General features: G+C 44.0%; 1 protein-coding gene across 3 annotated transcripts in view; it reads left to right on the top strand.

The window, feature by feature from the left end:
- Nucleotides 1–3,932: 3,932 nt before the first annotated feature.
- The window catches only part of odad2 (outer dynein arm docking complex subunit 2), a 347,977-nt gene continuing 335,261 nt past the window's right edge, over nucleotides 3,933–16,648 (top strand). The window contains exons 1-3 of one of the 3 annotated variants that reach the window (XM_068007170.1): nucleotides 3,933–4,001; nucleotides 4,537–4,783; nucleotides 8,180–8,340. In XM_068007170.1, the coding sequence (XP_067863271.1) occupies nucleotides 4,560–4,783; nucleotides 8,180–8,340 (385 nt within the window). In that variant the 5' untranslated portion in view covers nucleotides 3,933–4,001; nucleotides 4,537–4,559. The other 2 variants (XM_068007171.1, XM_068007169.1) reach the window with 2 other exon arrangements.

Raw genomic sequence — 16,648 nt, 5'->3', positions numbered from 1 at the left:
TAATAAGGGATAGGACAAACGGAGAAGAAGCCCAAGCCATAGGACTTATTGAGGTAATTACGGAAATCATGTTAGAGAAAGATGAAAGAAAACAGTCTAAAGTAAAGGAAATTTAAAAAAAGGCCCCAACAACCAATCACACAAGAACATCAAAAAGATATGCTAAAAAGAAAGCTGAATATAAAAAGACACAGACTATGTTCATCAAGGACAGGAAAAGATTAGCACGACAAATTATGGGTGGTCCAACAAATATTAAATGCCCTCTTTCAAAAGAAGAATTAGAATTAAGTTACAAGGCAAAACTATCAAAACCCAATAATAAATCAGATATTGGTAAATTCGCAGGATGCATGAGGATGGCAAAAAAGGAAGGTTTAATGAGCGATATTAGTGAAGTAGAAATTAAACAGGCCCTAAATAGCATGAAAGAAGGAAGTGCACCAGGCCCGGACGGAAGAACAGTGCACGACTTTAAGGAATGGGATGGAAGTGACCCCACAATTCTACCGAGACTCTTCTCCTTATGGATGAAGACCGTGACCATTCCTGACATCCTTAAGAAATGTAGAACAGTACTAATTCCAAAATCAGAAGACACCGAACTCCTTAAAAACATTGATAATTGGTGGCCAATAACCATAGGACCAACATTACTACGACTGTTCATTAAAATAATTGCAAAGGGATTAGCCAAAGCAGTAACTCTAAACCCCAGACAGAAAGGATTTATCGCGGTGACCCCGGGATGCAATGAAAACATTGCCATCCTCCAAAACATTATGAAAGGGTGAAGAATAACAGGAAACAACTGGCACGCATAGTATTTGTAGACTTAGCCAAGGCTTTCGATTCCGTGGCCACATCATGATAACAAAAGGTTTAAAGAGAATGGGAATAAATAAAACATTCATTAAACTCATTGAAAATATGTATACAAACATCAGAACAATCATCGAGGGAGAGAATAGTAAGACAGAACCAATAAACATCAAAAAAGGAGTCAAACAGGGAGACCCTCCTATCCCCACTATTATTTAATTTAACCATGGACCCACTTCTTTGCACGCTTGAAAGAGATGGCTCAGGGGTTTGGATGAAGGATAATAACCAGGACATTAAATGTACCACCCTAGCCTTTGCCGACGACATTGCAATTATGAATGATTCTCACTCTGGAATTCATTCTGTAAGAAAACTGGGCTAGAAATAAACATCAATAAGACTGCAGGTTGTCACATGTCCACCAAAAAGGAAACCTTCCAGTACAACCATGGGACTAAATGGCAAATGAACGGTAAAGAATTAGAATTTATAGCCCTGGGAAGTATAGAAAAGTATCTCGGTGCATGTATAGACCCAAGGGTGGGAGTAACAGAAGACAAGTGGATGACAAAACTAGAAAAATGGATTGATAGCCTAAAAGAAGCCAAATTTAAACCAACTCAAAGGATCGAGATACTTAAGACCCATATGCTTCCTAGGCTGTACTACCACCTTACCCTCACCGAGACATCACAAAACACCCTCATTAATATCGACAGGCTAATCAGAAAAACAGTCAAGGAGATATTACACCTGCCAAATGACATCTCAGACGGAGTACTATACTCTAGAAATCGAAACGGGGGATTTAGCCTCCCAAAACTAGAGATTCAAATCCCATCGGCAATAATACGCAAATTAGAAGCCCTGGAGAACTCCAGTGATCCGATAATTAGAGCTTTGTTCATTACAGAGGACAGGACAACAAGGATAACATCACAATGCTTAAAAGCCTGAAAGCCCTCGGAGGTGTCCGAATACCTGGATTCAGTGAGGAAAAAACCTACAGAAGAAGAATCATGAATGGGAGACAGCGAGTTAGAGGATATGTTATGAAATATTATACCAGAAGAGCTACAAGGAGTGGCCAAGAAAGCAATAAACATATACGCGGAATGGAGGAGCTGGGAATTCCACAAATGGGCTAAACTTGAATATCAAGGATCTGGCATTGCATACTATCATAATGGTAAAATGTCAAACGATTGGATCAAATTAAGGGGTGGGATGAAGCAATCACAATTCATAAAGGCTTTACTAATAAAATCTAACCTTTATCCCACCAGATACACATTATCGCTCGGGAGAACTGGATCAACAAAATTGTGCAGAAGACGTGAATTGTCAAACGAAACAATTGCACACAATTTCAGGGAAATACCTCTTAGTACAAAAAGCCCGAATTAAGAGCATAACAAAATCCTAGAAAAACTTAAAAATAAAGCAAGTATCTATGGCTGGGCGTCATTTACAGAGCCAAGACTTAAATCAACCGATGGGGCTCTATGGAAACCCGATGTCCTAAAAGGCAAAGAGGTAGCTGTAGTAGATGTCACAATTCGTTACGAGAATAATGATAAATCATTAGAAAAGGCTTGGATTAAGAAACAAGAGAAATATAAAATGTTGGAGTCTGCAATCAGAAAATTGACAGGCGGAGACAATATTGAATTCTTTGGTTTCGTAATAGGAGCAAGAGGAAAATGGTTAGAACAGAATAACACCCTAATGAAATTTTTAAACATCGACCACTACAAGAGCTTTGTGAGTCAAACGTCAAGATTAACACTGCAATTGACACTAGAAATCCTACAAATCTTTATGGGTGCTTAGTTATGAGTGATAAGTAGATTCTAGTGGTCAAAGGCAACACCCAATAGACTATCTTAGTTCCCCTGTTATACCTCTTGTTTAATTAAAGTTGTTGTTAGTAGTACAATGTCAATGATTAATGTACTTTACTGTGTTTCTTTGGCAGGTATACATTGTTATTATGTTGGTTATAGTAATTAAATGCACAAACATCGATAATGACATGGGTACTAGGCATATATTGCCACTAGCCTAACAACCAATAGACCCGGTTTGCTCTCCGTGTGGTTGGACTTCAACACTGTGTGAAATTTTGAGACTCGGTGATAGGACTTTCCCCTAACAATAGCCCCCCTACTCTTTCCCACCCCAGTACCCGCTGCCCCCACTTTGGCTGTTGTACAACCAGATTTGACCACGTGGACGAGTCACTTAAAGACACGAAACCGACACTCATTCAATGGAATCATGTTCCACGAGTGTATCTAAAATAGGCACTAATAAATCCAATAAGGAATTCAGGAGAAACTTCTTTACCCAGAGAGTGGTTAGAAGTGGAACTTGCTACCCACAGCGGTAGTTGAGGCGACTACAGATGCATTTAAGGGGAAGTTAGATAAACGCATGATGAAGAAACGAATAGAAGGATATGCTGATAGGATTAGGTGAAGTAGGGTGGGAGGAGGCTCAAATGGGGCACAAACACCATCATGGACCTGTTGGGCTGAATGGTCTGTTTCTGCGCTGTACATTCTATGCAATTGTATGCCATGCAAGCATAGCGCCTCTGCCTTTTACCTTTCCCATTTACTTTAACATTATTACTTTGTTTTATCCCCACTATTGGAATTGGACATTATATTCTGATTCATGTTTTCACTGTTACATCTTAAGGTTTGCTCCAATGTGTGCTCTCTTACACTTGCCACAATCACTGGGGCACCGACTTTATCAAACCACCGATGTGCAAACACTAACCACAGTTGGACTGTTGTTGCTTTACCTTTAACCCCATTTTCAAAAAAAAAACACCTGGATGTGCACCTGAAGAGCCGTGATCTGCAGGGCTGCTGGATCAAATGCGGGAAAGTAGGATTAGGCTGGGTGGTTCGTTCCTCAGCCGGCGCGGACACGATGGGCCGAATGGCCTCCTTGTGCGCCGTAAATTTTCTGTAATTCTAACCCCCAGTTCTCGCGACAGTGGGTTTTCTTGTATGCGGAAAAATCGATCGCGGTGTTTGGAGCAGTAACTTAGCAACGGCGGCGCATGCTCGTCTCCATGGTAACTGTCCATGGTAACTGCTCCCAAACGCAGCGGCCGGAGGGGAGGTCGGGCCGGCATTTTGGTTCTAGGTTAAATAAAAGTGAGGCTGTTGTCAGTATCGTGGTTCGCTTATTTTCGCAGCCCTGTGCGAGCGGTTAGCAGTGACCTGGCTTGCTGCCGGGGTTATCTTGCGCCTTCCCCGCAGCCCTTGGCTCCGGGCGGATTGCGGCCTCCATTAAAAGTCAGACTTGTTCAGTTCGATGCTTTAAATAAACGTATTACTTACTTAGTTGATGGAAAAGGGGACGGTGCGGTTGGACACGATGCTGAATCAATCTTTGGTACCGTGTGCGCTAAATTGAAACCATTTTTAAAAAATAAAATCTTTTTCGGTGTTGTAAAAGAAGTAAAATGTAAGTATTTGTGCTTTGAGCGGTATAATCGGGCGTTTTTGCTGCTGATCTCTAGAGTTGATTAGATGAAAAGGGACAAGTACTTAAAGCTACCTTTTGAGCCGTTCCTTAGATGTTGGAGCGGCATCTATTTATATTTATTCTATTCATAAAAGAAACTGTTTGAAAAACAAAGCCCCAACAATTCCTTTCGCCCTGTATTAACTGTACCCGTGTCTTTAGTATCGCAGTAGTTATTGATCACCATGGGAATAGCGTTGACTCGAGCAGCTCAGTGGACTGCGGCTGGTATAGGGGTCGGCAAGTTAGAATTTACCCCTCTGAACGTGTCCCTACTGAACAGCATCATTAAATTTGTGGAATATGTGAGCTCCAAGCACCCACAGGAAGCAGCCTTAGTGTTTCGAGAGCCTCTTGAATGGACGTCAAAATTGGAGATATCCGCATTTGGGTCAGATTATCAAATCAGGTGGGTTCCAGAGTTTTTAGATTGTGTGCTGCTTCTATTGTATAGACAGAGTTGTGCATGTACGGAAGACTGTAATGCTGACACATTGATTTGTGGGGCTACGCATGTAATCAGTTAAGCAAAATGTGTGGATAGTATTTGCTTTTGTGGCGGGGGAACAGGATGATGTAAAATTTGACCATATTGAACAGATTCGATACCGGATAAAACCCACTTACAGCAAATGAAACAAAAATGTCGAGTTATAATTATAATATGCTATAGATGTAAGCATTCTACTGTCCCATCTGAAATCAATGCTTAGGAGAAGAACGGAGGTCTAAGATTTGTGTTCATAGAATCATAGAAAGTTACGGTACAGAAGGAGGCCATTCGGCCCATTTTGGAATCTATTTTGACTTTTGTTCTTTTTATATAATTCTTCACTGTTTAAATCTCAACCTTTTCACCTTCATGATATTTAATTGCAAATGGTATTTTATTTTTTAAAAATAAAACTGAATAGTCTCATAACAAAATTTAAAATAGAAAATATACAATGAAGTTCAGTATGATTTTATTAGATTTTTGATATTTTTATATCTGGTCAAAATTGTTCTCCTTTCCCCACATTCGTTTAATCCTTTCCGCATCCTTTTTTTATTTGTTCATGGGATGTGGGAGTCGCTGGCAAGGCCAGCATTTATTGCCTATCTCTAATTGCCCTTGAGAAGGTGGTGCTGAGCCGCCTTCTAGAACTGCTACAGTCCGTATGGTGAAGGTTCTCCCACAATGCTGTTAGGTAGGGAGTTCCAGGATTTTGGCCCAGCGATGATGAAGGAACGGCGATATATTTCCAAGTTGGGATAGTGTGTGATTTGGAGGGGAACGTGCAGGTGGTGTTCCCATGTGCCTGCTGCCCTAGTCTAGGTGGTAGAGATCGTGCGTTTGGGAGGTGCTGTCGAAGAAGCCTTGGCGAGTTGCTGCAGTGCATCCTGTGGATGGTACACACTGCAGCCACAGTGCACCGGTGGTGAAGGGAGTGAGTTTAGGGTGGTGGATGGGGTGCCAATCAAGCGGGCTGCTTTGTCCTGGATGGAGTCGAGCTTCTTGAGTGTTGTTGGAGCTGTACTCATCCAGGCAAGTGGAGAGTAATCCATCACACCCCTGACTTGTGCCTTGTAGGTGGTGGAAAGGCTTTGGGGAGTCAGGAGGTGAGTCACTTACCGCAGAATATCCAACCTCTGACCTGCTATTGTAGCCACAGTATTTATGTGCCTGGTCCAGTTAAGTTTCTGGTCAATGGTGACCCCCAGGATGTTGATGGTGGGGGATTCGGTGATGGTAATGCCGTTGAATGTCAAGGGGAGGTGGTTCGACTCTCTCTTGTTGGAGATGGTCATTGCCTGGCACTTGTCTGGCCCGAATGATACTTGTCACTTATCAGCTCAAGCCTGGATGTTGTCCCGGTCTTGCTGCATGCGGACACAGATTGCTTCATTATTTGAGGGGTTGCAAATGGAACTGAACACTGTGCAATCATCAGCGATTCTGATTTCTGACTTTATGATGGAGGGAAGGTCATTGATGAAGCAGCTGAAGATGGTTGGGCCAAGGACACTGCTCTGAGAAACTCCTGCAGCAGTGACCTGGGGCTGATATGATTGGCGTCCAACAACCACTACCATCTTCCTTTGTGCTAGGTATGACTCCAGCCACTGGAGAGTTTTCCCCGTGATTTCCATTGACTTCAATTTTACTGGGGCTCCTTGGTGCCATACTCAGTCAAATGCTGCCTTGATGTCAAGGGCAGTCACTCTCACCTCACCTCTGGAGTTCAGCTCTTTTGTCCATGTTTGGACCAAGACTGTAATGAGGTCTGGAGCCGAGTGGTCCTGGCGGAACCCAAACTGAGCATTGTAAGCAGGTTATTGGTGAGTAAGTGGGACTTGATAGCACTGTCGACGACACCTTCCATCACTTTGCTGCTGATTGAGAGTAGACTGATGGGGCGGTAATTGGCCGGATTGGATTTGTCCTGCTTTTTGTGGACAGGACATACCTGGGCAATTTTCCACATTGTCGGGTAGATGCCAGTGTTGTAGCTGTACTGGAACAGCTTGGCTGGAGGCACAGCTAGTTCTGGAGCACAAGTAGTCAGCCCTACAGCTGGGATGTTGTCGGGGCCCATAGCCTTTGCTGTATCCAGTGCATTCAACCGTTTCTTGATATCACATGAAGTGAATCGAATTGGCTGAAGACTGGCTTCTGTGATGGTGGGGATATCAGGAGGAGGCCGAGATGGATCATCTACTCGGCGCTTCTGGCTGAAGATGGTTGCAATCTCTTCAGACTTGTCTTTTGTACTCATGTGCTGGACTCTGCCATCATTGAGGATGGGGATGTTTACAGAGCTTCCTCCACCCATTAGTTGTTTAATTGTCCATCATCATTCATGATTAGATGTGGCAGGACTGCAGAGCTTTGATCTGATCCATTGGTTGTGGAATCGCTTAGCTCTATAGCATGTTGCTTCTGCTGTTTAGCATGCATTAGTCCTGTGTTGTAGCTTCACCAGGTTGGTACCTCATTTTTAGGTATGCCTGGTGCTGCTCCTGGCATGCTCTTCTACACTCTTCATTGAACCAGGGTTGATCCCCTGGCTTGTTGGTAATGGTAGAGTGGGGAATAAGCCAGGCCATGAAGTTACAGATTGTGCTGGAATACAATTCTGCTGTTGATGACTCATAGCGCCTCATGGAAGCCCAGTTTTGAGCTGCTAGATCTGTTCTGAAAAACCCCATTTAGTATGGTGTAGTGCCACATAACATGTTGAATGGTATCCTCAGTGTGAAGACGGGACTTCGTCTCCACAAGGACTGTGCGGTGGTCACTCCTACCAATACTGTCATGGACAGATACATCTGCGACAGGTAGATTGGTGAGGACGAGGTCAAGTAAGTTTTTCCCTCGTGTTGGTTTGCTCACCACCTGCCGCAAGCCCAGTCTGGCAGTTATGTCCTTCAGGACATGGCCAGCTCGGTCAGTAGTGGTACTACCGCTATTCCTCCACTTTTGTCTGGTATGCTTTTCCAGCAGGTGGTCTGCTTCCAGGTCAGGTTTGTTGTTACTATTGAGCCAGCTATCAAGAGGCACACATGAGTAGCCAGGGTTAACAGTCTCTGGATGGTCTTTATTCATGTTCTGAAATCACTCCTTACCATTTTAACAATGTAATAATGGTCATTATGTAGAAAATATGTTTTGCCTTGTGCAAAATATTGATTGCTGATGTGGAAAAACCTCTGACATTAGCACAGCTGCTCATTATTGGTCAATTAGATTGTGAGTTGAATGAAGAAAGGTCCAGAATATACAAGTCTTTTTTACTTAATTTCTATTCCTTTATCCTTACAGTGGAAAGACTGTTGTATCAAAAGAAAATATGGATGGAAACCCCTTGCTGCTTTTTGAGGCTTCTACTGGTGTCATCAAAGTGTCCACCTTTAACCAACTGGCCAAGCTACTAGAAATAACTCCAAAGGAAAAATTGAAGGAAACACAAGCTTGTTTGGAAGGTCAGTTTTATTTATTGACTTCCATGGTGTAGAAGGGTAGTAAGTGGTCTGCCTTATTTATATATGTCGACATGATCCCTATAGAATGTATTTATTTTTGAAACTACAGTCTCCCCTGTTATTATTTTAGGACCACTAATTAATTAAAATAGGTTCTTAAAAAAATAAAGTTCTGCAAAAATTTAGTGTAGGTTTGAACATTCCGGCAATGATGTGGAAGGTGTCGTCGACAGTGCTATCAAGTGGCACTTACTCACCAATAACCTGCTCACCAATGCTCAGTTTGGGTTCCACTCGGCTCCAGTCCTGATTACAGCCGAGGTCCAAACATGGACAAAAGAGCTGAATTCCAGAGGTGAGGTGAGAGTGACTGCCCTTAACATCAAGGCAGCATTTGACCGAGTGTGGCTCCAAGGAGCCCTAGTAAAATTGAAGTCAATGGAAATCACGGGGAAAACTCTCCAGTGTCTGGAGTCGTATCTAGCACAAAGGAAGATGATAGTGGTTGTTAGAGGCCAATCATCTCAGTCCAAGGACATTGCTGCAGGAGTTCCTCAGGACGGAGTTCCTCAGGGCAGCGTCCTTGGCCCAACCATCTTCAGCTGCTTCATCAATGACCATTCCCTCCATCAAAAGGTCAGAAATGGGGATGTTTGCTGATGAGTGCTCAGTTCCATTCGCAACCCCTCAGATAATGAAGCAATCTGTGCCCGCACGCAGCAAGACCTGGACAACATCCAGGCTTGGGCTCATAAGTGGCAAGTAACATTCGCGCCAGACAAGTGCCAGGCAATGACCATCTCCAACAAGAGAGAGTCTAACCACCTCCCCATGACATTCAACAGCATTACCATCACCAAATTCCCCCACCATCAACATCCTGGGGGTCACCATTGACCAGAAACTTAACTGGACCAGCCACATAAATACTGTGGCTACAAGAGCAGGTCAGAGGCTGGGTATTCTGCAGCGAGTGACTCACCTCCTGACTCTCCAAAGCCTTTCCACCATCCACAAGGCACAAGACAGAAGTGTGATGGAGTTCTCTCCACTTGCCTGGATGAGTGCAGCGCCAACAGCACTCAAGAAGCTCGACAACATCCAGGACAAAGCAGCCCGCTTGATTGGCACCCCATCCACCACCCTAAACATTCACTTCCCTTCACCACCGGCACACCATGACTGCGGTGTGTACCGTCTACAGAATGCACTGCAACAACTCGCCAAGGCTTCTTCGACAGCACCCCCGAAACCCGCGACCTCTACCACCTAGAAAGACAAGGGCAGCAGACACATGGGAACAACACCACCTGCACGTTCCCCTCCAGGTCTCACACCATCCTGACTTGGAAATATATCGCCGTTCTTTTATCGTTGCTGGGTCAAAATCCTGGAACTCCCTACCCAACTGCACTGAGGGAGAACCTTCATCACACGGACTGCAGCGGTTCAAGAAGGCGGCTTACCACCATCTTCTCGAGGGCAATTAGGGATGGGCAATAAATGCTGGCCTTGCCTGCGACGTCCACATTCCATGAATGAATAAAAAAAATCTGACCTGTAGGTGTTCAGGCCCCTTCGACAGCACCCCAGTGGTAACAGTAGCCCCATTCACTACCAAACTGGGAATACTGCAGTTCCCACAAATTGGCAAATTTATTTACTGTCCAGTAGCAAATTAGGATATACATTCATCAGGTAGTTACCATTATTGAAATTTACTGACTCTACAAGCACCTTCATGTGTGCTAATGAATACAAACGAATGCAAATTAACATGATAAAATTTATGAACATTTATGAAGTGCCTCAGGACATCCCAAATGCTTCACAGCCAATGAAGTACATAGCTGCTGGATCTAGGTGAGCAAAAGGAAAAACAATGGTAGCCATATTGCTCGCAGACAAACTTATTTATTCTCTTGAAACAGTTGAGGATTATTTTTTTAAAAAATTAACGACCAAGAGAAGGTCAAAAGGACATTTTGAAACAGTCACCAAAGAACAGAGTAACATGGCTGGTGTACAAAATTGCAAAGATCTTCAAAATATTCCAGATGCCTAAATCTATTGAATTGCTGTAGTTGACAGTGATATTAAGAATGATGTTTTCTCTTTATAACTTGAAAAGTTTGATTATAATGAGGGTTTTCTCTGTTGGGACTATTATTATTCTAGCAATCTTCAACAACACTTACTGAGCTTCCGATATTTTGGTTGCGTTTCTCTCTGTCTCCCAATTTTATATTTCAGCCTCCATCACTTTTTTTCCCAGTATGTATCCTCTTTCCTGATTCACAAAAAAATTAGAATATTTTGCTAAATGCAACAAATGCTTCTCCAGCAACTTACATTTTTACAGCGTCCTCATACACAGAGACATCAGAGCGCATAACAGGGCTAAGAGAAAGATGGACGATGCTAAGCAGGATGGAAAAAGGGGATGATGAAAGGGCTGGAAGGAAGTAAAAGACACCGTTCAAGAGAGAGGTTTTTAGGAATCTGTTGAAACCAGTAGGAAAAAGGACAAGGCAGGTGGATTGAGGGAGGGAGTTCCACATAACAATGATGTAGTGGCTGAAAGAGCAGCTAGCAATGGTGGAACAGAAGCGGGAAGCCAGGAGTAATCTGATGTTGGGAAGCAGAAAATGTGCGTAGGAATAGATGACTGAACGAGATCACTGAGGGAGGGCTGTGCAAAGCAATGGTAGGATTTAAAGGTGAGGGTGAGGATCTTGGAAGCCAATGAGACTTGGCAAAGACAGAGTTGATGGGAGTGTGGAACCTTGTGCAGGTGAGGATGTGAGCTGTGGCATTCTGGATATAATTTGTGCAAGGTGTAGGCATGGAAACCAGTTAGGAGAGCATTAGAAGAGTCCAACCTAGAGGCGATAGAGGGATGTATTTGGGTTTTTGCTGTAGAGGGGGAGAGAGATGGAGATGTGAACTGTTATGTAGGTGGAAGAAGGTAGCCTTTGCAATGGAATAGATGTGCGGAAGGAGCTCAACTTGGTATTAAGCTATATGCCAAGATTTTGCACCTCCAGGCTTGGTCTCAATGTGGCAGCCTAGGAGGTTGATGGAGTCCAAGCCAGAGGCACATTTTTACTGATGGGAGCAGAAGAAGATATTTCAGTAATATTAAATGAAAGGAGATCTTGGTTCATCCAGGTTTTAATGGCCATCTTTATGCCTTCCGATTAATTTCTCTCTCTTGATTTTTGCAATTTTTTTAAAAATGGGGAAAGTCCTTTGTACTTGTACTCAACAACTGGCTACATTTTCAGACATACAAGTGCAAATGTTAAGACTAACACACACATTTATAGAAATTAAAGCACAGAAGACGAAGGGGAGGGTTTAGACTAATTTGGCAGGTGGATGGGCACCAGGATGAAACATTAGCGAGGAGAAACAAGGTGCACAGAGGACTGGGAGGGATAAGTAGCACCAGAGTAAAGAATAGTTCAGAAACAGGAGGGATCAGACGGGGCAAATGTATGGCCGTCTAAGATGAGATTGGAGTGCATGTGCCTAAATGCACGTAGCCTGGTGGAAACGGTTGGTGAGCTGCAGGCTCAAGTCGCCACATGGCACTACGATATAGTGGCAACAACAGAGACCTGGCTCAAAGAAAGGGAGGATTGGGTACTTAATATTCCTGGCTACAAGGTATTCAGGAAAGAAAGGGGGTGGGGGTGGCAATATTGATCAAATAAACTATCATAGCACTGGAAAGGGATGATGTAGTTGAGGGGTCAAAGACAGAATCTATTTGGTTAGGCAAATTACAGAAAGATACAAGAACTATGGAGTAGTGATAATGGGGATTTCAATTATCCCAATATGGACTGGGATAGTAATAGTGTAAAGGGCAAAGAGGGGGAGGAATTCCTGAAATGTGTTCAAGAGAACTTTCTTGATCAGTGGGCTGAAAACACAATCAGGAAGGAACCAGTGCTGGACCTAGTTCTGGGAAATGAAGTGGGGCAGGTGGAGCATGTTTCAGTGGGGGAGCATTTGGGGACTAATGATCATAATACCATTAGATTTAGAATAATTATGGAAAAGGACAAGGAACAATCAAATGTGAAAATGCTTAACTTAGGAGGGCAAATTTCAGTGAGTTAAAAAGGGATCTTACCCAGGTGGATCGGAATCAAAAATTGGTAGGCAAAAGAGTAAATGAACAATTGGAGGCCTTCAAGGGGGAGTTGGTTCGGGTACAGAGTAGATGCATCCCTACCAAGGGGAATGGAAGGGCATCCAAAGCTAGAGCTCCCTGGATTACTAAATGTAAAGAATCTTACAACACCAGGTTATAGTCCAACAATTTTATTTGAAAATTGTTGGACTATAACCTGGTGTTGTAAGATTCTTTACATTTGTCAACCACAGTCCATCACCGGCATCTCCACATCATGGATTACTAAAGATAGAGATTAAAATGAAACATAAAAAGGAGGCTTATAAGGAATGTGAGGTTCATAATACAATAGAGAGCCAGGCTGAATATGGAAAGTACTGAGGCGATCGAAAAAAGGGAGTAAGAGGGTCAAAGAGAGAGTATGAGAATAGATTAGTGACGAACATAAAAAGGAACCCAAAAGTCTTTTATAAACATATAAATAGTAAAAGGATAGTCAAAGGAAGGGTAGGTCCGATTAGGGACAAAAAAGATCATCTTGTGGAGGCAGATGGTATGGCTGAGGCACGATATGAATACTTTGCATCAGTTTAACTAAAGAGGATGCTGCCATTATAGCAGTAAAGGAGGAGGTAGTAGCCATTTGGATTGGATAAAAATAGATAAAGAGGAGGTACTTAAAAGATTGGCAGTACTCAAAGTAGAAAAGTCACTTGGCCCAGATGGGATGCATCCTAGGTTCCTGAGTTGAAATTGCGGAGGCTTTGGCCACAATCCCCCTTAGATATGGGGATGGTGCCGGAGGACTGCAGGATTGCGAATGTTACACTCCTGATCAAAAAAAGGGAGAGGGATAAACCGAGCAATTACAGGCCAGTCAGCCTAATATCAGTGGTTAGGAAACTTTTAGAGACAATAATCCAGGACAAAATTAATTGGCACTTGGGAACAGCATAGCTAATAAATGAAATTCAGCACGAATTTGTTAAAGGAAAATCGTGTTTGACGAACTTGATTGAGTTCTTTGATGAAGTAACGGAGAGGGTTGATGACGGTAGTGTGATTGATGTGTATATGGACTTTCAAAAGGCAATTGATAATGTACCACAAAGAATCATAGAAGGGCTACAGCACGGAAGGAGGCCATTCGGCCCATCGAGTCCGTGCTGGCTCTATGCAAGAGCAATCTAGCTAGTCCCACTCCCTTGCCCTATCCCCATAGCCCTGCAATTGTTTTCTTTCAAGTACTTATCCAGTACCATTTTGAAGGTCGTGATTGAATCTGCTTCCACCACCCCCTCTGGCAGTGCAATCCAGATCCTAACCACTCGCTATGTTTAAAAAAAAAAGTTTTTCCTCATGTCACCTTTGGTTCTTTTGCCAATCACCTTAAATCTATGTCCTCTGGTTCTTGACCCTACCGCCAATGGGAACAGTTTCCCTCTATCTACTCTGATTAGACCCTTCATGATTTTGAATACCTCTATCAAATCTCCTCTCAACCTTCTCTGTTCCAAGGAGAACAATCCCAGCTTCTCCAGTCTATCCACGTAACTAAAGTTCCCCATCCCTGGAATCATTCTGGTAAATCTTTTCTGTACCCTCTCTAAGGCCTTCACATCTTTCCTAAAGTGCGGTGCCCAGAACTGGACTCAAAAATCCCGCTGTGGCTGAACCAGTGTTTTATAAAGGTTCATTATGACTTCCTTGCTTTTGTACTCCATACCTTTATAAAGCCCAGGATCCCATATACTTTTTTAAACGCTTTCTCAACCTGCCCCACATCTTTGACAATTTGTGTACATATACCTCCAAATCTCTCTGTTCCTGTACCCCTTTTAGAATTGTGCCCTTTACTTTATATTGCCCCTCCTCGTTCTTCTTTCCAAAATGTATCACCTTGCATTTTTCTGCATTAAATTTCATTTGCCACGAGTCTGCCCATGTCTATATCCTCCTCACTGTTCACTACATTTCCAAGTTTTGTGTCATCTGCAAATTTTGATTTTGTGCCCTGTACACCCAAGTCCAAATCATTAATATATATCAAGAAAAGCAGTGGACCTCGTACTGACCCCTGGGGAACACCACTGCACACCTCCCTCCAGTCTGAAAAACAACCGTTCACCACTACTCTCTGTTTCCTGTTACTGAGTCAATTCTGTATCCATCCTGCTATTGCCCCTTTTATTCCATGGGCTTCAGTCTTGATGATAAGCCTATCATGCGACACTTTATCAAACGCCTTTTGAAAATCCATATACACCATATCAACTGCATTGCCCTCATCTACCCTCTCTGTTACCTCATCAAAAAACTCTATCAAGTTAGTTAAACATGATTTGCCTTTAACAAATCCGTGCTGGCTTTCCCTAATCAATCCACACTTGTCCAAGTGAGTGCTAATTCTGTCCTGGATTATCGTTTCTGAAAGTTTCCCGACCATCGAGGTTAAACTGACTGGCCTATAGTTGCTAGGTTTATCCTTGCACCATTTTTTTTTATTCGTTCATGGGATGTGGGCATCGGTGGCAAGGCCGACATTTATTGCCCATCCCTAATTGCCCTCGAGAAGGTGGTGGTGAGCCGCCTTCTTGAACCGCTGCAGTCCGTGTGGTGAAGGTTCTCCCACAGAGCTGTTGGGAAGGGAGTTCCAGGATTTTGACCCAGCGACGATGAAGGAACAGCGATATATTTCCAAGTCGTGATGGTGTGTGACTTGGACGGGAACGTGCAGGTGGTGTTGTTCCCATGTACCTGCTGCTCTTGTCCTTCCAGGTGGTAGTGGTCGTGGGTTTCGGAGGTGCTGTCGAAGAAGCCTTGACGAGTTGCTGCAGTGCATCCTGTGGATGGTACACATTGCAGCCATAGTGCGCCGGTGGGGAAGGGAGTGAATGTTTAGGATGGTGGATGGGGTGCCAATCATGCGGGCTGCTTTGTCCTGGATGGTGTTGAGCTTCTTGAGTGTTGTTGGAGCTGCACTCATCCAGGCAAGTGGAGAGTATTCCATCACACTCCTGACTTGTGCCTTGTAGATGGTGGAAAGGCTGTGGGGAGTCAGGAGGTGAGTCACTCGCCGCAGAATATCCAGCCTCTGACCTGCTCTTGTAGCCACAGTATTTATGTGGCTGGTCCAGTTAAGTTTCTGGTCAATGGTGACCCCCAGGATGTTGATGGTGGGGGATTCGGTGAAGGTAATGCTGTTGAATGTCGAGGGGAGGTGGTTAGACTCTCTCTTGTTGGAGATGGTCATTGCCTGGCACTTGTCTGGCGCCACTTATGAGCCCAAGCCTGGATGTTGTCCAGGTCTTGCTGCATGTGGGTTCGGACTGCTTCGTTATTTGAGGGGTTGCAAATGGAGCTGAACACTGTGCAATCATCAGCGAACATCCCCATTTCTGACCTTATGATGGAGGGAAGGTCATTGATGAAGCAGCTGAAGATGGTTGGGCCTAGGACGCTGCCTTGAGGAACTCCTGCAGCACTGTCCTGGGGCTGAGATGATTGTCCTCCAACAACCACTGCCATCTTCCTTTGTGCTAGGTATGACTCCAGCCACTGGAGAGTTTTCCCCCTGATTCCCATTGATTTCAGTTTTACTAGGGCTCGTTGGTGCCACACTCGGTCAAATGCTGCCTTGATGTCAAGGGCAGTCACTCTCACCTCACCTCTGGAATTCAGCTCTTTTGTCCATGTTTGGACCAAGGCTGCAATGAAGTCTGGAGCCGAGTGGTCCTGGCAGAACCCAAACTGAGCATCGGTGAGCAGGTTATTGGTGAGTAAGTGCCGCTTGATAGCACTGTCGACGACACCTTCCATCACTTTGCTGCTGATTGAGAGTAGACTGATGGGGCGGTAATTGGCTGGATTGGATTTGTCCTGCTTTTTGTGGACAGGACATACCTGGGCAATTTTCCACATTGTCGGGTAGATGCCAGTGTTGTAGCTGTACTGGAACAGCTTGGCTGGAGGTGCAACTAGTTCTGGAGCACAAGTCTTCAGCACTACTGCCGGGATGTTGTCGGGGCCCATAGCCTTTGCTGTATCCAGTGCACTCAGCCGTTTTATGATATCACGTGGAGTGAATCGAATTGGCTGAAGACTGGCTTCTGTGATGGTGGGGATATCGGGAGGCGGCCGAGATGGATGATCCACTCGGCA

Source organism: Heptranchias perlo, chromosome 2, assembly GCF_035084215.1.
Source record: "Heptranchias perlo isolate sHepPer1 chromosome 2, sHepPer1.hap1, whole genome shotgun sequence".
NCBI classification, from domain to species: Eukaryota; Metazoa; Chordata; class Chondrichthyes; order Hexanchiformes; family Hexanchidae; genus Heptranchias; species Heptranchias perlo.
This window is presented reverse-complemented; position numbering and strand designations above follow the sequence as displayed.